Source organism: Cherax quadricarinatus, chromosome 57 (assembly GCF_038502225.1).
Source record: "Cherax quadricarinatus isolate ZL_2023a chromosome 57, ASM3850222v1, whole genome shotgun sequence".
NCBI lineage: Eukaryota > Metazoa > Arthropoda > Malacostraca > Decapoda > Parastacidae > Cherax > Cherax quadricarinatus.
The window spans coordinates 21,830,924-21,853,363 of NC_091348.1; the positions used below are offsets into that span (position 1 = coordinate 21,830,924).

A 22,440-nucleotide genomic window follows, 5' to 3' on the forward strand; every position below is an offset into this window, starting at 1 on the left:
GCCACAAAACTCTCGTTGTAAAAGGCATAAATTTAGTAAGAGAACCCGAGAGGAAAGTGCGCAGGCAGAAAGAACCAAAACTTGAAGATCAGCTAAGAGATGTTAGCTGCTAGTGAGACAAGCAAAGTCTGACTTGACTCGTGAAATTGTAATACCGCAAGTTTTACAACTCACTCGCCAGGGGTTCAACCCCCACCCGTTCCGTGGTTTGAAAGAATTGTCAAGAGTAGACCCATGAAAAGGCAAAGACAATGTCACTGCAAGTTCTATTTACAAGACCAGGAGAAAAAAAAACCTGGTGATGAGAAGAAAATCAAATCTGAAGGAAACTAGCAACATGAAAGCAATCTATGTATCAAAGATGCTTGAACATGAGAAGGGAAGAATGTTGGAAAAAAAACAAGAGAAAGAAGAAAGGATGGAGATGGTTAACAGGGTATGAGAGACCAAGAAATGTCCCCAGCAGTATGGAGAGACAGTTCAGTTCATCTTAGTACAGCAGTAAGAGATATCAGCCATAAGGAGATTGAAAAGGAAAATTGTGGCCCCTCTCCCCCCTGGGGGAACAAAAACACAGAGAGAGAGAGAAATATTAACACTATAATGATGTAAAGAAAACAACAAGAGAAGATGAAAATGGCACAATAGAAACAACTTATTGCGAACCACTAACTACACAAATAACCCGCACATAGAAGAGGGGAGCTTACGACGACGTTTCGGTCCGACTTGGACCATTTACAAAGTCACAGTGCGATTTTGAAAATGGACCAAGTCGGACCGGAACGTCGTCTAGGCTCCTCTCTTATACGTGCGGGTTATTTGTGTATTGTTCCAGCCACTGTATTGTGCCTTCTTTGTTATTTAACAACTAAATGCCAACAGTTATACAGTATTTAAATAGATGGCTTAGAAAACCAACAAGTTGATATTGAGACACTTGTGTAACATTTGGGTATCACTCTTCTGGAAACGTTTCGTAAGCCAGTGGCTGGCGAAACGTTTCTGGAATAAAGATACCCAAAATATTGTTCATATGCCTTATTAATCAATTGTGTAGTACTAAGGTTTGGATGCCTTCCGAAAATGGAGATAGAGGAAAAAGCGAAGGACTTTGAATGTCCAAGTGATAAGACTGGAGGAGGAGGATGGAACGCTTACGGCGAGTGACAGAGACTTATGTGAAGAGTTTAGCAAAATATTCAGAGAGATCTTCACAGAAGACCTTCAAAGAGGCCTTTACAGAAGCCTTCACAGAAGGACTTTGGAAAAGCCTTTACAAAAGAAGCCTTCACAGAAGGCCTTCAAAGAGGTCTCTACAGAAGGCCTTCAACGAAGCCCTCACAGAAGGCCTTCAAAGAGGTTTTTACAGAATGATTTCAACGAAGCCCTCACAGAAGGCCTTCAAAGAGGTCTTCACAGAAGGCCTTCAACGAAGCCTTCACAAAAAGCCTGCTTGTAGTCAGAGCAGATCAACATAAGCTAGAAAACATCATCTCAGCATAAGTAGTGAAACTACCAAACATTATTATAACAAAATCAATAGAACAATACAAGCTAGCTCCATTAGAGCAGAGAGACGGAGCAAAACCATCGTCTTCCCCAGTTCCTCCAATCAGGACAGCTGCAAGAAAGTTAGTAAAAGTATATATTGTAACAATTATATATATATTGTTACAAAATGCGACATCCATAAAGTGTAGACATCTCCAGAGAATACTAAAAGGTCAACTAATTGATCACCCTTCTAATATCTATCCTGTTTCTGGTTTTGTAATAGTTTGTCAGAGAACATTCCAGTCCTGTTATCCTTTAAAATTAAGAGCCTTTTTAATAGTGCTTTGGGATAACAACTGGATGAATATCAACTAACCACATTAGATTTGAGATCTTTAATAGCAAAGTTGTCTAGGTGGTCATAAAGTTAATATATTTTGGTATAATAAAGGAGATAAGCTTGTACACAACTCTTGGAGTATAACCTGGTATAGTTATCTTGTACATATAATCGTATAATGCTAAGGGTACATTTAATAACTGTACTACTCTTAAGTGCCGTTAAGTACGTTGCTAAGATGAGATATACTTATTAATATATGAGAAATATAAGTACGAATGTTTATGTGCTCCATAATACTTGGTATGACTCAGTAAGACTGGAATCGACTTAGACTCGTACTGTGACTGACAAGTTCCTAAATAATCTAACTTCTCAACCATCAAGACAATCAAGCAGCTTGCTTGAACAGTATGACGAACCATTCGTTAAAGATCAATAAAGTATGAAACAGCAGTGAACAGCATAGCGTCAGGCAAGGAATAAAGGAGACAAATTACCCTAACTGTGAATCTTTAACAGATTGTACACAAAAGACAAACCTACGTTATTACTGAAACTCGGTTCAGCACTATTAATTCCCCGACTACGGCATTGCATAGATGCCAGAACAAGTGTAGATCTAAAGTTTAACTCAGACCAGAGATATACAGATTGTCTCTACAACACAACCCGAAACTGCAAGATGTTTCTGGTAAATATCTTTAATGACATCTTAGCCTCTGGACACTTCCCCAGGGCACTTAAATTAGCAAGGATGATATTCATTGCAAAAACCCAACAAAGACAAGCACAAACCTATCTCCTTACTGGAAGTCACTGGCAAAATCCTTGAATAAATCATCTCCAATAGAGTGAACTACTACATGGATTTCAATCACCTTTTCACTGAAAAGCAGTTCAGCTTCAGGACCCACAGAGGAACCCAGAAGCTATCCATATAATCTTCGATGCCATGGACAGCCTTAGGAAACATGACAGCATTGCCCTAATTGCCACAAGGGATGTACACAAAGCTTTTGACAGCCTGTGGCACGGCAGGTTCATATTCAAAATTGCCGACCTTCTGGACCACAACTGGACCTTCCTTAGGCTTATACGTAACTTCTTATCAGGAAGAAGCATCATCCCCCACCCTCGAAGGCAAGTCAGCAGAGCCTTTCAGTTGGCTGGAGTACAGTCAACTTCGAGAAGAAATGGAGAATCACGACCAATCCAGACAAAGTCCTCATCAGCACCATTGGATGTTTTGCCACAACTATTGACAACAAAGGGGGTATCTGCATCAGAGGTACATCAGAAACCCGAGCAAGGGATATGAGATCGACCGATTATTCCACTCTCATCTCACATCTCCAAAAAAGGTAAACTTAGCAAAAGTCTGCCCTCTCCCACATTAAGAAGCATCTGTTCAAGGACATGATAAGATCTATGCTTGAATATCCTTGTGTGCTCATGTCACTAACAACGAAATCCAACATGTTACAGCTGCAAAGAGTCCAGAACAATCTCCACAATCCACAGTCCACAATCTCCAGGCGGAGAGACAGAATCAGAATGGAAGATCACATCCAACAGGAGATCGATGTAATTAATGTCAGGCTAGATAAATTAAAGAAGAGACAATTACAAGACATGCAAGAACTCTATATACCAGAAAGAGAAAACCCTCCACAACCACCACCACCGACTACATTATCAACACACCTCCCCACAGAACCCATAAGATGTTCCTCCAATAAAGAGTCCAGTGTTTCATGCCCATTGAGAACTTCCTGAGACAAAAAATCTTAAGTGATCTCTCTGAAGATATAGAAGAATGGGTACTATCAGAGCCATTCTATGTCCAATAAGGATAAAGCCACCCCAATCTATGAACATTTTACTTCTAACTAATTAACATTTATATCTAACCATGTAACATCCGCAAACCTCCAACGGCAGGACACCACCTCAGAAACAGCTCGGCAGACCAACAACTCCAAAAAAGCAGCCAACCTCCATCCAGCGCCCTACAACCTCCATCCAGTGCCCTACAACCTCCATCCAGCGCCCTACAACCTCCATCCAGTGCCCTACAACCTCCATCCAGTGCCCTACAACCTCCATCCAGCGCCCTGGAACCTCCATCCAGGACCCTACAGCCTCCATCCAGCGCCCTACAACCTCCATCCAGCACCCTACAACCTCCATCCAGTGCCCTACAACCTCCATCCAGTGCCCTACAACCTCCATCCAGTGCCCTACAACCTCCATCCAGTGCCCTACAACTTCCATCCAGCGCCTTACAACCTCCATCCAGCACCCTACAACCTCCATCCAGTGCCCTACAACCTCCATCCAGTGCCCTACAACCTCCATCCAGTGCCCTACAACTTCCATCCAGCGCCTTACAACCTCCATCCAGTGCCCTACAACCTCCATCCAGCGCCCTACAACCTCCATCCAGTGCCCTACAACCTCCATGCAACGCCCTACAACTTCCATCCAGCATCCTACAACTTCCATCCAGTGCCCTACAACTTCCATCCAGTGCCCTACAACCTCCATCCAGTGCCCTACAACCTCCATCCAGCGTCCTACAACCTCCATCCAGCGTCCTACAACCTCCATCCAGCGCCCTACAACCTCCATCCAGCACTCTACAACCTCCATCCAGTACCCTACAACCTCCATCCAGCAGCTTACAACCTCCATCCAGCGCCCTACAACCTCTATCCAGCGCCCTACAACCTCTATCCAGCGCTCTACAACCTCCATCCAGTGCCCTGCAACCTCCATCCAGTGCCCTGCAACCTCCATCCAGCGCCCTACAACTTCCATCCAGCGCCCTACAACCTCCATCCAGCGCTCTACAACTTCCATCCAGCACCCTACAACCTCCATCCAGCGCCCTACAACCTCCATCCAGCGCTCTACAACTTCCATCCAGCACCCTACAACCTCCATCCAGCGCCCTACAACCTCCATCCAGCGCCCTACAACCTCCATCCAGCTCCCTACAACCTCCATCCAGCGCCCTACAACTTCCATCCAGCGCCCTACAACTTCCATCCAGCGCCCTACAACTTCCATCCAGCACCCTACAACCTCCATCCAGCACCCTACAACCTCCATCCAGCACCCTACAACCTCCATCCAGCACCCTACAACCTCCATCCAGCACCCTACAACTTCCATCCAGCACCCTACAACCTCCATCCAGCACCTTACAAACACCATCTCCAGCAAGCGCCCTGTAACCAACCTCCTGCGTGAAAAAAAAGAAAGACATGCAATAGCAAATCCTATACTTGCTACTAATTTAGCACCATGCACGTGTGTAGGTTGTATACATGTGTACCGTTGACAGGTAGTGTGGTATACCCCACCTCATGTATCTCATGAATAATGCTACACACACACACATACCCTTATTCAAACACACCGAAGTGGTTAGGCCACTTACCTTTATTACCCACTCTCACTACCCCCCACCCCCCCCACCCACCCTTTTCCAATATTCTATCCTTACCTATTCTTCTCCCTCCCACCACCTTACCAAACCTCTGGTTACAAATCGCCAGTCGCCACCAACTTTAAATAAGTTTTACGTAAGGTTAGTCTACGAGTATATAACATACAAATTTTTAGCAAAAGTTTTAGGTCACACATACTATGTTATAGCCACATATAAGAATGTTAAGTCGATTTAACCTGGGATAACCAAATAAAGACAAATACTGTGACATTTCTGATCAGAAGAGAGCCAGTAATCAGGCTCCCTTCTGATCAGTAATCTCCAGTAATCTCCTCCCTCTCTTCCCCACAGGCTGTTGGTGGTGGTGGTGGTTGTGGATGTGGTGGTGAGTCAATAATCTCCTCCCTTTCTCCCTCACAGGCTGGTGGTGGGGCAATACGTCAGCGTCCATGGTCAGGTGATCAGTCACGTCAACATCTCCGGAGTGAGAGTGGAGGATGGAGGGAGTTACTCCTGCACTGCCTCCAACACTGCTGCCTCTGTCCTCCACGCTGCCCCCCTCCATGTCTACGGTAGGTCCACCCCCCAGTTTACCCCTACGTCTTACCCTAGGTCACATCTAGGGCTTCCCTACATCACTTATAGGTCACCTCCAGTGTGACATAAGTGTGTGTTACATTTTATTCGGCGCATGTCACACACCCATATATGCTGCTTCCCGACCAGTGAACCAGGTACTAGGGGTTTAAAGATCAGGGGACCCGTCGTTATACCAGCACCTGGGTTCAACCAACCATTCACAAGAAAGCCCGCCAAAGCTGTGAAGCGATGTGGTCCACTCGTGGAAACAACTTTGAAGCGATGTGGTCCACTCGTGGAAACAACTTTGGCAGACTTGTCTTCACTGCTGGTCGCCATGGTTTACCGTGTCTTATGCTTGCTTTTGCCTCATTGTACATAGTGTAAATACTGTATTTAGGCTATATAACACTGTAAGTTCCAGCTTGTTTTGGTGAAGAATATATGATTCAGTTATTTGCTGTTGTCTTTTGCTTGTTCCCAAGTGGTAATCGCATTACGGCAAGGCGTGCAGGCCATTTCTACACCTGTGTTCGTAATATCCGGCCAGCTACAAAGTGACCTCCTTCAGGTCAGCCCCAGGGTAGTTTCCTTTAGATTTACACTAGTGATTGAAAGGAACAATTCTAAACAGCCTGAACGTAGCAATTAATAACATTACTCTGACCCAGCCAGGTCCTAAGGAGAGTCCTTAGCTTGCCCAGCCAGGTCCTAAGGAGAATCCTTCGCTTGCCCAGCCAGGTCCTAAGGAGAGTCCTTAGCTTGCCCAGCCAGGTCCTAAGGAGAGTCCTAAGCTTGCCCAGCCGGTGAGAACCGCGTGTATGTACCAGTAGTCGGGGATTCGGTACTACTTAATATGTAATTCTGCAGTATATTCACGTACAGAAGCTGCCGTAGAACCATGTAAAGAAGGTTGGACCACGTACAGAATTTGCCTTAGAAACACGTGCCAAAGTTACCGTTGCAACACATACAGAAGTTGCCGTTGCAACACATACAGAAGTTGCCGTTGCAACACATACAGAAGTTCCCGTTGCAACACATACAGAAGTTGCCGTTGCAACACATACAGAAGTTGCCGTTGCAACACATACAGAAGTTCCCGTTGCAACACATACAGAAGTTGCCGTTGCAACACATACAGAAGTTGCCGTTGCAACACATACAGAAGTTGCCGTTGCAACACGTACAGAAGTTGCCGTTGCAACACGTACAGAAGTTCCCGTTGCAACACATACAGAAGTTGCCGTTGCAACACATACAGAAGTTGCCGTTGCAACACATACAAGGATCAAGAATATACGCATTAATTTTGCTGAGGTTATTAAAAATTTACCAAATAATACACATTCTAATAATTATATCGGAGTTATTGACTTATAGTAGATGAGATGAGATTCTCAGCAGTACCAGCCAATTAATAAAAAGTCAGAGATTACTGTTGTAGAAACTTCCATACATAAAAAAGTCATAGGTTTAAATAAAAGATGAAAAAAAAGGTACTCTTGAGTCTAGATTATAAAGAACTATGTGACATCTTCAAAGTGATGTAAGTTTGTTTTAACAAGACACACTTCACTTGAGCAATGTCGAGTGGACGAGATTAGGACGAGTCTAACGGTTAGGTTAAGTTAGGTTAGGTTAGTAGTAGTTAGATTAAGTTAGTAGTTAAGTTAGTGTAGTAGTAGTTAGGTTAAGTGAGGTTAGGTTAGGTTAAGTTCGTCAAGAAACAGGACAAGTTGTTAGGTAAGACACATATGCAACAGTTAGACAACTTTATTCCGAAACGTTTCGCCTACACAGTAGGCTTCTTCAGTCGAATACAGAAAGTAGGCAGGAACAGTAGAGATGTGAAGACGATGTAATCAGTCCATTACCCTTGAAGTCGTCTTCACATCTCTACTGTTCCTGCCTACTTTCTGTATTCGACTGAAGAAGCCTACTGTGTAGGCGAAACGTTTCGGAATAAAGTTGCCTAACTGTTGCATATGTGTCTTACCTAACAACCTGTCGGTATTGTATACCATTTTGATATTCAACAAGACAAGTGTTTCCTGACGTGGGTCTTAGTCAGATGATGACCCGCCGTTGGAGCTTTTGGTCATCTGACCAAGACCTTCCGCTGGCTTACCGGTCCACTCCTTTAAATATTATGGTCATAGTTATAACCATTTAGCTACTGAGTCTAAAGGGAAAAGCTATATCTGGCAGACGGCGAGCGTCGAGGGGAAGGTTAGGTAAGGTTTATCAGGAAACAGGACAAGTGTTTCCTTACGCGGGTCTTAGTCATATGAAGACCCTCTCAGATGTAGCTTTTGGTCATCTGACCGGGGCCTTCCGTTGGCTTACTGGTCCACCCCTTTAAAATATTATGGAATTAGAGGGGGAGGTATAGGGCTGTAAGTTGATATGGTAGGAGGGAGCAGAGAACCTGATACATCTAGTCAGGTAACCAGCGACAACGAGAATTGAAGCTAATTACTCTAGCTAGCAAAGACCGGCTCGGTGAATTATTTTTTTTACAACACCGCTATTAGCATATTCTAAATATAAGTTATGAATTATTCACATAGACATCAGAGCATCCAGATATCATTGCTCTGAGTAAATCTTGAATGAATGTAAATAGCTGCCTGGCACCAGAAATAGCAATGACAGAATAGAGAATATTTTAGCATTGCTTGATGCTTGAAAAATGTTGGCACAGTGCTCCAGAAATTCAAATTTAAAAACATGAATTAGAAGCATATGATTTAGTATATGTCGAAATTCAAAGCAATGAGAACGAAAGTATGTTATATATGTTATTGAACATTGTTCACCCCTGCTAACTCCCCCCTCCCTTCCCCATCCCCCTTACAAAGCCAAGTAACGCAATGAGAATGATGCTTGGGAAATAACAGGAGGCAACAGTGCTTATCTAAACACAAGTTGGAACAACCTGTGACGTGACCAAGAAGCTGCCAGACATGCCAGCACGACTCAACATAACTGGCTAAGAGTGACAGTAATATACCGGATCTCGTTCTGACCACAGACTGTGACAGATCAAATCATGACAGAATTTTATTTGTCTAAAAATAGACACAAACGTTGATACCCAAAATAATTTTATAATGATGCCAGTTACAGAACAAAGTTTGGTAAGATGAGCTGAGATATTAGTAATGTGCACTAGAGCAAACTATTATTTTTTTTTATTAACACATCGGCTGTTTCCCACAAAGGTAGGGTGGCTCAAAAAAGAGTTTTTTTCACCATCATTCACTCTATCACTGTCTTGCCAGAGGATTGCTTACACAGTTATAAAACTGCAACACTAACACCTCTCCTTTAGAGTGTACACACGCTACTTCCCGTCTCCGGGACTCAAGTCCGGCCTGCCGGTTTCCCTGAATCCCTTGATATAAATGTTACCTTGCTCACACTCCAACAGCACATCAAGCCCTAAAAGCCATTTGTCTCCATTCGCGTTTATCTAACACACTCACGCATGCTTGCTAGAAGTCCAAGCCCCTCGTACAAAACACCTTCTTTACCCCCTCCAACCTTTCCTAGACCGACCTTTACCCCGCCATTCCTCCACTACAGATTACATACTCTCGAAGTCATTCTATTTTGTCCCACCCTCTCTACATGTCCGAATCATCTCAACAACCCTTCCTCAGCCCTCTGGATAATAATTTTGGTAATCCAGCACCTCCTCCTAATTTTCGAACTACGAATTCTCTGTATTGTATTCACATCACACATTGCCCTCAGACACGACATCTCCACTGCCTTCTCCTTGTTGCAACATTCATCACTCATGCTTCACACCCATATAAGAGCGTTCGTATAACTATACTCTCATACATTCCCTTCATTGCTTCCAAGGACAAAGTTCTTTGTCCCCACAGACTCCTCAGTGCATCACTCACCTTTTTCCCCTCATCAATTCTATGATTCACCTCATCTTTCATAGACCCATCTGGTGACATATACACTTTTAAATATCTCTATATATTCACCTAATCCATACTCTCTCCCTCCAGCCTGATATCCAATCTTTCGTTACCCAGTTTTTTTGTTATCCTCATAACCTTACTCTTTCCTATATTCACTTTTAAAATTCTTCTTTTACATACCCTACCAAACTCATCCAACAACCTCTGCAACTTCTCTCCAGAATATCCCAAAAGCACAGTGTCATCAGCAAAGAACAACTGTGACAATTCCTTCTTTGCGTTAGATTCTTTATCCTTAAACCCCAAACCTCTTGCCAAGACCCTCGCATTTACTTCTCTTACAACTACATCTATAAATATATTGAACAACCACGGTGACATCACACATCCTTGTCTAAGGCCTACTTTTACTGGGAAATAATCACCTTCTCTCCTATATACTCAAACTTGAGCCTCACTGTCCTCGTAAAAGCTTCTGACTGCTTTCAATAACTTACCTCCTATTCCATACATTTGCAACACCTGCCAAATTGCCCCCCCCCTATCCACCCTGTCATACGCCTTTTGCAAATATATAAATGCCACAAAAACCTGTGAGGAGACCTTACCACATCCTCCAGCTCATCAACCGGCTTGCTACACTGTAAACTAGAGGTAAGAATTCAGTTACCTAAAAATGGGATGGCAGGTTTTTGAGCTGAATTCCACTAATGGCTTGATTAGATCAATAACCTAATCAGTCATATCCCACACATACACCCTCTACTCTATACGGATACCAGTTCTCTTGCCCACTAAGGAGGTAAGGTGTCAGAAGACCTAAAACTAGCAAGTAATACCCGATGATAGTAGTCCCGTAGCTCTGAAATGGACTCAGCTCACACATTGAGGTTCGCAGTTGGATCCCCGGTACGGGTGGAAACATTGATCGTGTGTCCTTAAGACACCTACTGTCCCTGTTCACCTAGCAGTAAATAGGTACCTGGTCTGGGTCGGATCCTGGGGATGAAATTAACCCATTTTGGTCGATATGCTCTGCATAACCAAGGGTTTTCTATACAGTGTGTCTTTGACGTCAGCTACGTCTGTATATGTTGTACAAATATGTTTGTACAAATTATTATTATTATTATTATTATTATTATTATTATTATTATTATTATTATTATTATTATTTTAAAAGAATGACAAGAACTGTACTAGAATTTATCATATGATCGGCTTAAATGTAACTTTAGGTAAATTAAGCGGACTTTATACAGCATTGAAGAACAACATTACTAAATTTCAGGTTAATTAAAGCTATTTAACCAGAAATAACATGGGTTTCTAAACAGTAGATCGTGCTTGATAAACTTAATAGAATTTAACTATACATATATTAAACTGTGAAGAAAAATTCCCGACGGAAGTATATCTAGACTTCAAAATAAGAATTTCCCAAGATACCCCATCGAAATTTGCTGACCAAAATAAGAATTTCCCAAGATGCCCCATCGAAATTTGCTGACCAAAATAAGAATTTCCCAAGATGCCCCATCGAAATTTGCTGACCAAAATAAGAATTTCCCAAGATACCCCATCGAAATTTGCTGACCAAAATAAGAATTTCCCAAGATGCCCCATCGAAATTTGCTGACCAAAATAAGAATTTCCCAAGATGCCCCATCGAAATTTGCTGACCAAAATAAGAATTTCCCAAGATACCCCATCAAAGCTTGCTGACCAAAATGAAGGTGCATGATATAGACGAAAACTTCTCACCTGGATTAGTGACTGGCTTACTAACAGGAGTGTATATGAATGGCTAAATGTAAAGAGAGGAGTTCCTCAGGAAACGGTACTTGGTCCAGTCCTCTTCACAATGTACATAAACAATCTTGAGATAGGGCTAGCATTTAAGACGGCAAAATTTACGGATGACACAAAACTACGAAAAAATGCAGCACCCAACACAGATTTTTTTGAGTATCTACAGTACTTTGAATACATTAATGTTATATAATCTGAGACGTGGCAGATGAATATGTGTTGACAAGTGCAAAAGAAAGCATTATGGGTATAACTGTTTCAAATATAAATACATTGTTTAGGGGCAAGAAACCAACGAAAACAAGGGAAGAAAAATCACTTAGAAATATTCATAAGGACCACCTCATAAGTAAAAATCATTGCTTATCTGCCAGGCTGTCAGAATTCCAGGTTTTACAGCTGGAAATTTCAAGCAAAAAACACCAGAGATCAAGCTGACTCTATATGATGCACTGATTAGACCAGCTCTTAAATACGCCGTTTAGACCATACCACGGGTAGGGTTAGAACCCGCGATCAGAGAGTCATAAAACTCCAAACTGTCGCTGGTTCTAACCCTACCCGTGGTATGGTTTGTTTGCAATCGTGTCATTACGATTCCGTGAGTCGAATTAGGCCGTTCAATTTGATCCCCAAATTTCATGAAAACGAAGACGCGTTGGAGACTACACAGAGAAGACCAAACTTACGCCATCATTATGAAAAGAACCTTTGAAGAAAGACTTCAAACACTCAACATTTCTCTTTTTTTTAGGAAGCGGAGACTACGAGGAGATCTCATTCAAACCATAAAAAATTAAATGGTTTCGGTACTCAAGTACGAAGAATGATATGAAGGGCAAATTTAATTAGAAACTCGAAATAATGGAGGCAAGAGATGCAACACTAATGCATGTAAATATTTTTATTACAGATTATAGCAAAATGGAATAAACTACCCGATGCGAATATAGAATTCAATTATATACTATGGGTTATTAGTAGTTTTCTTTTTTCTTCATCTTTTTCAAGGTAGTGATATTGAAATGAGATTTTTAATATATATTTTGTCTATGCATTTACATTGTTTCATTTTTTGTACCATTGAGCATTCATTTTCTAGCTATTTTCCTTGGGAAAAATTTTTTTTATATGATTTACCAATGCCACCTAAAGTGGTATGGTGGTATCAGTCAGTGTTGACATGACGGAGATCAGAGGTTCGATATAAATAATTACTTTTCACAGGACGGCCTCTGGTACGGTCTATGAGTCCCATGTCTGCAGTGGCCGGGGAGACATTCACAGTGAGGTGTCCAGTGGCTGGCTATCCAATCAGCTCCACTACTTGGTCCAAAGGTAAGGCAAGCGTACTCTCACACACTCTCACACACGCACTTTCACATACCTTTTCGCACGTACATTCGCATGTTCTAACTTATCGAGGATCTATCACGTACATTCGAGCGTGGAGAGACTCGTGCATGAAGCAGCTCGTTAACCACTAACATCATTTTTCTAGTGCACTTCCCGCTTGCAAATGAGAAAATCTAATCCAGGAAATTAAACCACGAGACATTCAAGAAATACGTTAGTGATGTTTTTTAATACACAGAGGCAGAAACGTGGTGATTTCAACATCTTTGATAAATTTAATCGGTCATCCCCTTCTATTAAATTCTAGGTAGGATCGGAACACGGCAACAAAATACTCCTAATGAACGTTTTAATTAACAGTGGTGCACTGAGGAGTCTGTGGAGACAAAAAACTTTATCCATGAAAGCAAAGAGGGGAATGTATGAGAGAATTGTTATATCAACGCTCTTGTATGGGTGTGAGGCATGGCTTGTGAATGCTGCAACAAGGAGAAGGCTGGAGGCAGTGGAGATGTCATGTCTGAGGGCAATGTGTGGTGTGAACATAATGTAAAGAATCCGTAGTTTGGAGATTAGGAGGCGGTGTGGGATTACCAGAACTATTATCCAGAGGGCAGAGGAGGGGTTATTGAGATGGTTTGGACATGTAGAGAAAAATGGGACGATATTGGAATGATTTACAAATAGGTAAATATAAATAGGTACGGAAAATAGAAAACTAAAACAGATAAAAGGAAATACTTCAGTAAAAGTAAGAAAACACAAATAGGTAATTAAATAGTTAGGTACAGAGAGGTAAATTAAAAAAAAAAATATGAAAATACAGAAAAGCTGCCACACACACACGGAATTAAAATAAAAACTCTTTTTATTTAAAAAATTTAATAACAGTTTTACTACAAATTAATCTCACATAACCATGAAGAGGCGTTGACGGGGGAGGGACAGACAGAGAGACAGGGACAGAGACAGACAGGGAGAGTGACATAGAAACAAACACAGAGAGAATGATGGTAATACACAGCGTGGATCAAATTACTCTGACTTAATTCATATTACGTTATTCTAGAACTAATGAGACCCCCTTCCCTCCTACCATGATGTTACCTTTCCCTCCTACCATGATGTTACCTTTCCCTCCTACCATGATGTTACCTTTCCCTCCTACCATGATCTTACCCTTCCCTCCTACCATGATGTTACCTTTCCCTCCTACCATGATGTTACCCTTCCCTCCTACCATGATGCTACCTTTCCCTCCTACCATGATGTTAACTTTCCCTCCTACCATGATGCTACCTTTCCCTCCTACCATGATGTTACCTTTCCCTCCTACCATGATGTTACCTTTCCCTCCTACCATGATGTTACCTTTCTCTCCTACCATGATGTTACCTTTCCCTCCTACCATGATGCAACCTTTCCCTCCTGCCATGATGTTACCTTTCCATCCTACCATGATGTTACCTTTCCCTCCTACCATGATGTTACCTTTCCCTCCTACCATGATGCTACCTTTCCCTCCTACCATGATGTTACCTTTCCCTCCTACCATGATGTTACCTTTCCCTCCTACCATGATGTTACCTTTCCCTCCTACCATGATGTTACCTTTCCCTCCTACCATGATGCTACCTTTCCATCCTACCATGATGTTACCTTTCCCTCCTACCATGATGTTACCTTTCCCTCCTACCATAATGCTACCTTTCCCTCCTACCATGATGTTACCTTTCCCTCCTACCATAATGCTACCTTTCCTTCCTACCATGATGCTACCTTTCCCTCCTACCATAATGCTACCTTTCCCTCCTATCACGATGCTACCTTTCCCTCCTACCATGATGTTACATTTCCCTCCTATCATGATGCTACCCTTTCCTCCTACCATGATGCTACCTTTCCCAACTACCATCATGCTATCTTTCCCTCCTACCATGGTGCTGCCTTTCCCTCCTACCATGATGCTACCTTTCCCTCCTACCATGATGCTACCTTTCCTTCCTACCATGATGCTACCATTCTCTCCTACCATGATGCTACCTTTCCCTCCTACCATGATGCTACCTTTACCTCCTACCATGACGCTACCCTTCCCTCCTACAATGATGCTACCTTTCTTTCCTACAATGATGCTGCCTTTCCCTCTTACCATGATGCTACCTTTCCCTCCTACCATGATGCTCCCTTTCCCTCCTACCATGACGCTACCTTTCCCTCCTACTATGATGAAACCTTTCACTCCTACCATGATGCTACCTTTCCTTCCTACCATGATGCTACCTTTCCCTACTACCATGATGCTGCCTTTCCCTCCTACCATGATGCTACCTTTCCCTCCAACCATGATGCTACCTTTCCCTCCCACCATGATGCTGCCTTTCCCTCCTACCATGATGCTACCTTTCCCTTTTACCATGATGCTACCTTTCCCTCCTACCATGATGCTACCTTTCCCTCTTACCATGATGCTGCCTTTCCCTCCTACCATGATGCTACCTTTCCCTTTTACCATGATGCTACCTTTCCCTCCTACCATGATGCTACCTTTCCCTCTTACCATGATGCTGCCTTTCCCTCCTACCATGATGCTGCCTTTCCCTCCTACCATGATGATACCTTTCCCTCCTACCATGATGCTACCTTTCCCTCCTACCATGATGCTACCTTTCCCTCCTACCATGATCCTACCTTTCCCTCTTACCATGATGCTGCCTTTCCCTCCTACCATGATGCTACTTTTCCCTCCTACCATGATGCTACCCTTCACTCCTACCATGATGTTAGCCTTCCCTCCTTCCATGATGCTACCTTTCCCTCATACCATGATGCTACCTTTCCAACCTACCATGGTGCTACCCTTCACTCCTACCATGATGTTGCCTTTCCCTCCTACCATGATCCTGCCTTTCCCTCCTACCATGATGCTACCTTTCCCTCCTACCATGATGCTACCTTTCCCTCCTACCATAATGCTACCTTTCCCTCCTACCATGATGTTAGCCTTCCCTCCTTCCATGATGCTACCTTTCCCTCATACCATGATGCTACCTTTCCCTCCTACCATGATGCTACCCTTCCCTCCTACCATGATGCTACCTTTCCCTCCTACAATGATGCTACCTTTCCCTCTTACCATGATGCTACCTTTCCCTCCTACCATGATGCTAGCTTTCCCTCCTACCATGATGCTACGTTTCCCTCCTACCATGATGCTACTTTTCCCTCCTACCATGATGCTACCCTTCACTCCTACCATGATGTTAGCCTTCCCTCCTTCCATGATGCTACCTTTCCCTCATACCATGATGCTACCTTTCCCTCCTACCATGATGCTACCCTTCACTCCTACCATGATGCTGCCTTTTCCTCCTACCATGATGCTGCCTTTCCCTCCTACCATGATGCTACCTTTCCCTCCTACCATGATGTTAGCCTTCCCTCCTTCCTTGATGCTACCTTTCCCTCATACCATGATGCTACCTTTCCCTCCTACAATGATGCTATCTTTCCCTCTTACCATGATGCTACCTTTCCCTCCTACCATGATGCTACCTTTCCCTCTTACCATGATGCTACCTTTCCCTCCTACCATGATGCTACTTTTCCCTCTTACCATGATGCTACCCTTCAATCCTACCATGATGCTGCCTTTCCCTCCTACCATGATGCTACCTATCTCTCCTACCATGATGCTACCTATCCCTCCTCCCATGATGCTACCTTTCCCTTCTACCATGATGCTATCTTTCCCTCCTAATATGATGCTACCTTTCCCTCCAACCATGATGCTACCTTTCCCTTCTACCATGATGCTACCTTTGCCTCCTACCATTATGCTGCCTTTCCCTCCTACCATGATGCTACCTTTGCCTCCTACCATTATGCTGCATTTCCCTCCTACCATGATGCAACCTTTCTCTCCTACCATGTTTATACCTTTCCCTTCTACCATGATGCTATCTTTCCCTCCTACGATGATGCTAACTTTCCCTCCTACCATGATGCTACTTTTCCCTCCTACCATGATGCTACCTTTCTCTCCTACCATGTTGCTACCTTTCCCTTCTACCATGATGCTACCTTACCCACTTACCGTGATGCTACCTTTCCCTCCTACCATGATGCTATCTTTCCCTCCTACGATGATGCTAACTTTCCCTCCTACCATGATGCTACTTTTCCCTCCTACCATGATGCTACCTTTCTCTCCTACCATGTTGCTACCTTTCCCTTCTACCATGATGCTACCTTACCCACTTACCATGATGCTACCTTTCCCTCCTACCATGATGCTATCTTTCCCTCCTACCATGATGCTACTTTTAACTCCTACCATGATGCTACCTTTCCCTCCTACCATGATACTACCTTTCCATCCTACCATGATGTTACCTTTCCCTCCTACCATGATGCTACTTTTCCTTCCTACCGTGATGCTACCCTTCCCAACTACCATGATGCAAGCTTTCCCCCCTATCATGATGCTACCTTTCCCTCCTACCATGATGTTACCTTTCCCTCCTACCATGATGCTACCTTTCCCTCCTACCATGATGCTACCTTTAATTTCTACCATGATGCTACCCTTCCCAACTACCATGATGCTACCTTTCCCTTCTACCATGATGCTACCTTTCCCTCCTACCATGATGCTACCTTTCCCTTCTACCATGATGCTGCCTTTCCCTCTTTCTATGATGCTACCTTTCCCTCCTACCATGATGCTACCTTTCCCTCCTACCATGATGCTACCTTTCCCTCCTAGCATGATGCTACCTTTCCCTCTTACCATGATTCTACCTTTCCTCCTAATATGATGCTCCCCTTCACTTTCACCATGATGCTACCTATCCCTTCTACCATGATGCTACGTTTCCCTCCTACCATGATGCTATCATTCATTCTAACATGATGCTACCTTTCCCTCCTACCATGATGCTATCTTTCATTCTACCATGATGCTACCTTTCCCTCCTACCATGACGGTACCTTTCCCTCCTACCATGATGCTACCTTTCCCTCTTACCATGATGCTACCTTTCCTCCTACCATGATGCTACTTTTCCCTCCTACCATGATGCTACCTTTCCCTCCAACCATGATGCTACCTTTCCCTCCTACCATGATGCTACCTTTGCCTCCTACCATTATGCTACCTTTCCCTCCTACCATGATGCTACCTTTGCCTCCTACCATTATGCTACCTTTCCCTCCTACCATGATGCTACCTATCCCTGCTACCATGATGCTACCTTTCACTCCTACCATGATGCTACCTTTCCCTCCTACCATGATGCTACCTATCCCTCCTACCATGATGCTACCTTTCCCTCCTACCATGATGCTGCCTTTCCCTCCTACCATGATGCTACCTTTCCCTCCTACCAAAATGCTACCTTTCCCTACTACCATGATGCTACTTATCCCTCCTACAATGATGCTACCTTTCCCTCCTACCATGATGCTACCTTTCCCTTCTACCAATATGCTACCTTTCCCTCCTAATATGATGCTACCTTTCCCTCCTTCCATGATGCTACCTTTCCCTCCTACCATGATGCTACCCTTCCCTCTTACCATGATGCTACCTTTCCCTCCTACCATGGTGCTACCTTTCTCTCCTACCATGATGCTACCCTTCCCACTTACCATGATGCAACCTTTCCCCCTACCATGATGCTACCTTTCCCTCCTACCATGACGCTTCATTTCCCTCCTACCATGATGCAATCTTTCCCTCCTACCATGATGCTTCCTTTCACTCCTACCATGATGCTACCTTTCCTTCCTACCATGTTGCTACCTTTCCCTCCTACAATGATGCTACCTTTCCCTTCTACCATGATGCTACCTTTCCCTCCTACTATGATTCTACCTTTCCTCCTACCATGATGCTGCCTTTCCCTCCTACCATGATGCTTTTTCACCATGATGCTACCCTTCACTATGATGTTAGCCTTCCCTCCTTCCATGATGCTACCTTTCCCTCCTACCATGATGGTATCTTTCCCTACTACCATGATGCTACCTGTCCCTCCTACCATGATGCTACCTTTCCCTCCTACCATGATGCTACCTTTCCATCCGACAATGATGCTACCTTTCCCTCCTACCATGATGCTACCTTTAGCTCCTACCAAAATGCTACCTTTCCCTTCTACCATGATGCTACCTTTTCCTCTTACTATGATGCTACCTTTCCCTCCTACCATGATGCTACCTTTCCCTCCTACCATGATGCTACCTTTCCCTCCTACCATGATGCTACCTTTCCCTTTTACCATGATGCTACCTTTTCCTCTTACTATGATGCTGCCTATCCCTCCTACCATGATGCTACCTTTCCCTCCTACCATGATGCTATCTTTCCCTTCTACCATGATGCTTCCTTTCCCTCCTACCATGATGCTACCTTTCCCTCCTACCATGATTCTACCTTTCCCTCCTACCATGATGCTACCTTTCCCTTCTACTATGATGCTACCTTTCCCTCTTACCATGATGCTGCCTTTCCTCCTACCATGGTGCTGCCCTTCGCTTCCACCATGATGCTACCTTTCCCTCCTACCATGATGCTAAATTTCCCTCCTACCATGATGCTACCTTTCTCTCCTACCATGATGCCACCTTTCCTTCCTACCATGATGCTACCTTTCCCTCCTACAATGATGCTACGTTTCCCTCCTACCATGATGCTACCTTTCCCTCCTACCATGATGCTACCTTTCCTTCCTACCATGATGCTACCTTTCCTTCCTGCCATGATGCTACCTTTCCATCCTACCATAATGCTACCTTTCCCTCTTACCATGATGCTTCCCTTCCCTCCTACCGTGATCGTGCCTTTCTCTACTACCTTGATGCTACCCTTCCCTCCCACCATGATGCTACTCTTCCCTCCCGCCATGATGCTACTCTTCCCTCCTGCCATGATGCTACCCTTCCCTCCCACCATGATGCTACTCTTACCTCCTACTATGATGCTACCCTTCCCTTCTACCATGATTCTAGCCTTCCCTCCTACCATGATGTTACCTTTCCCTACTACCATGATGCTACCTTTCCCTCCTACAATGATGCTACGTTTCCCACCTACCATGATGCAACCTTTCCCCCCTACCATGATGCTACCTTTCCCTCCTACCATGATGCTATCTTTCCCTCTTACCATGATGCTACCTTTCCCTCCTACCATGATGCTACTTTTCCCTCCTACCATGATGCTACCTTTCTCTCCTACCATGTTGCTACCTTTCCCTTCTACCATGATGCTTCCTTACCTACTTACCATGATGCTACCTTTCCCTCCTACCATGATGCTATCTTTCCCTCCTACCATGATGCTATCTTTCCCTCCTACCATGATGCTACCTTTCCCTCCTACCATGATGCTACTTTTAACTCCTACCATGATGCTACCTTTCCCTCCTACCATAATACTACCTTTCCATCCTACCATGTTGTTACCTTTCCCTCCTACCATGATGCTACCTTTCCTTCCTACCATGATGCTACCCTTCCCAACTATCATGATGCAAGCTTTCCCCCCTACCATGATGCTTCCTTTCCCTCCTACCATGATGTTTCCTTTCCCTCCTACCATGATGCTACCTTTCCCTCCTACCATGATGCTACCTTTCCTTTCTACCATGATGCTACCCTTCCCAACTACCATGATGCTACCTTTCCCTTCTACCATGATGCTACCTTTCCCTCTTACTATGATACTACCTTTCCCTCCTACCATGATGCTACCTTTCCTTTCTACCATGATGCTACCCTTCCCAACTACCATGATGCTAACTTTCCCTCCTACCATGATGCTACCTTTCCCTCCTACCATGATGCTACCTTTCCCTTTTACCATGATGTTACCTTTCCCTCTTACCATGATTCTACCTTTCCCTCCTACCATGATGCTACCTTTCCCTTCTACCATGATGCTACCTTTCCCTCTTACTGTGATGCTAACTTTCCCTCCTACCATGATGCTACCTTTACCTCCGACCATGATGCTACCTTTCCCTTTAACCATGATGTTCCGTTTACCTCTTACCATGATTCTACCTTTCCTCCTAATATGATGCTCCCCTTCACTTTCACCATGATGCTACATATCCCTCCTACCATGATGCTACCTTTCCCTCCTACCATGATGCTATCTTTCATTCTACCATGATGCTACCTTTCCCTCCTACCATAATGCTACCTTTTCCTCCTACCATGATGCTACCTTTCCCTCCTACCATGATGCTACCTTTCCCTTCTACCATGATGCTACCTTTCCCTCCTACCATAATGCTACCTTTCCCTCCTACCATGATGCTGCCTTTCCCTTCTACCATGATGCTACCTTTCCCTCCTACCATGATGCTACCTTTCCCTCCTACCATGATGCTACCTTTCCCTCCTACCATGATGCTACCTTTCCCTCCTACCATAATGCTACCTTTCCCTCCTACCATGATGCTACCTTTCCCTTCTACCATGATGCTACCTTTCCCTCTTTCTATGATGCTACCTTTCCCTCCTACCATGATGCTACCTTTCCCTCCTACCATGATGCTACCTTTCCCTCCTACCATGATGCTATCTTTCATTCTACCATGATGCTACCTTTCCCTCCTACCATGATGCTACCTTTCCCTCCTTCGATGATGCTACCTTTCCCTCGTACCATGATGCTACCTTTCCCTCCTACCATGATGCTACCTTTCCCTCCTACCATGATGCTACCTTTTCCTTCTACCATGATGCTACCCTTCCCTCCTACCATGATGCTACCTTTCCCTCCTACCATGATGCTACCTTTTCCTTCTACCATGATGCTACCTTTCCCTCCTACCATGATGCTACCTTTCCCTCCTACCATGATGCTACCTTTCCCTTCTACCATGATGCTACCTTTCCCTCCTACCAAAATGCTTCCTTTCCCTTCTACTATGATGCTACCTTTCCCTCCTACCATGATGCTACCTTTCCCTCCTACCATGATGCTACCTTTGCCTCCTACCATGATGCTACCTTTCCCTTCTACCATGATGCTACCTTTCCCTCCTACCATGATGCTACCTTTCCCTCCTACCATGATGCTGTCTTTCATTCTACCATGATGCTACCTTTCCCTCCTACCATGATGTTACCTTTCCCTCTTACCATGATGCTTCCTTTCCCTCCTACCATGATGCTACCTTTCCCTCCTACCATGATGCTACCTTTCCCTCCTACCATGATGCTACCTTTCGTCCTAATATGATGCTCCCCTTCACTTCCGCCATGATGCTACCTTTCCCTCCTACCATAATGCTACCTTTCCCTTCTACCATGATGCTACCTTTCGTCCTAATATGATGCTCCCCTTCACTTCCACCATGATGCTACCTTTCCCTCCTACCATAATGCTACCTTTCCCTCCTACCATGATTCTACGTTTCCCTCCTACCATG

At 44.0% G+C, this 22,440-nt stretch overlaps 1 protein-coding gene across 1 annotated transcript in view; it reads left to right on the plus strand.

The window, feature by feature from the left end:
• Positions 1–5,721: 5,721 nt before the first annotated feature.
• LOC128693434 (cell adhesion molecule Dscam2) overlaps positions 5,722–22,440 on the plus strand; it is a 109,236-nt gene continuing 92,517 nt past the window's right edge. Inside the window, exons 1-2 of the mRNA XM_070097445.1 lie at positions 5,722–5,869; positions 12,863–12,973. Coding sequence (XP_069953546.1) covers positions 12,883–12,973 — 91 coding nt within the window. The 5' untranslated portion in view covers positions 5,722–5,869; positions 12,863–12,882. The remainder of the gene's footprint in view (positions 5,870–12,862; positions 12,974–22,440) is intronic.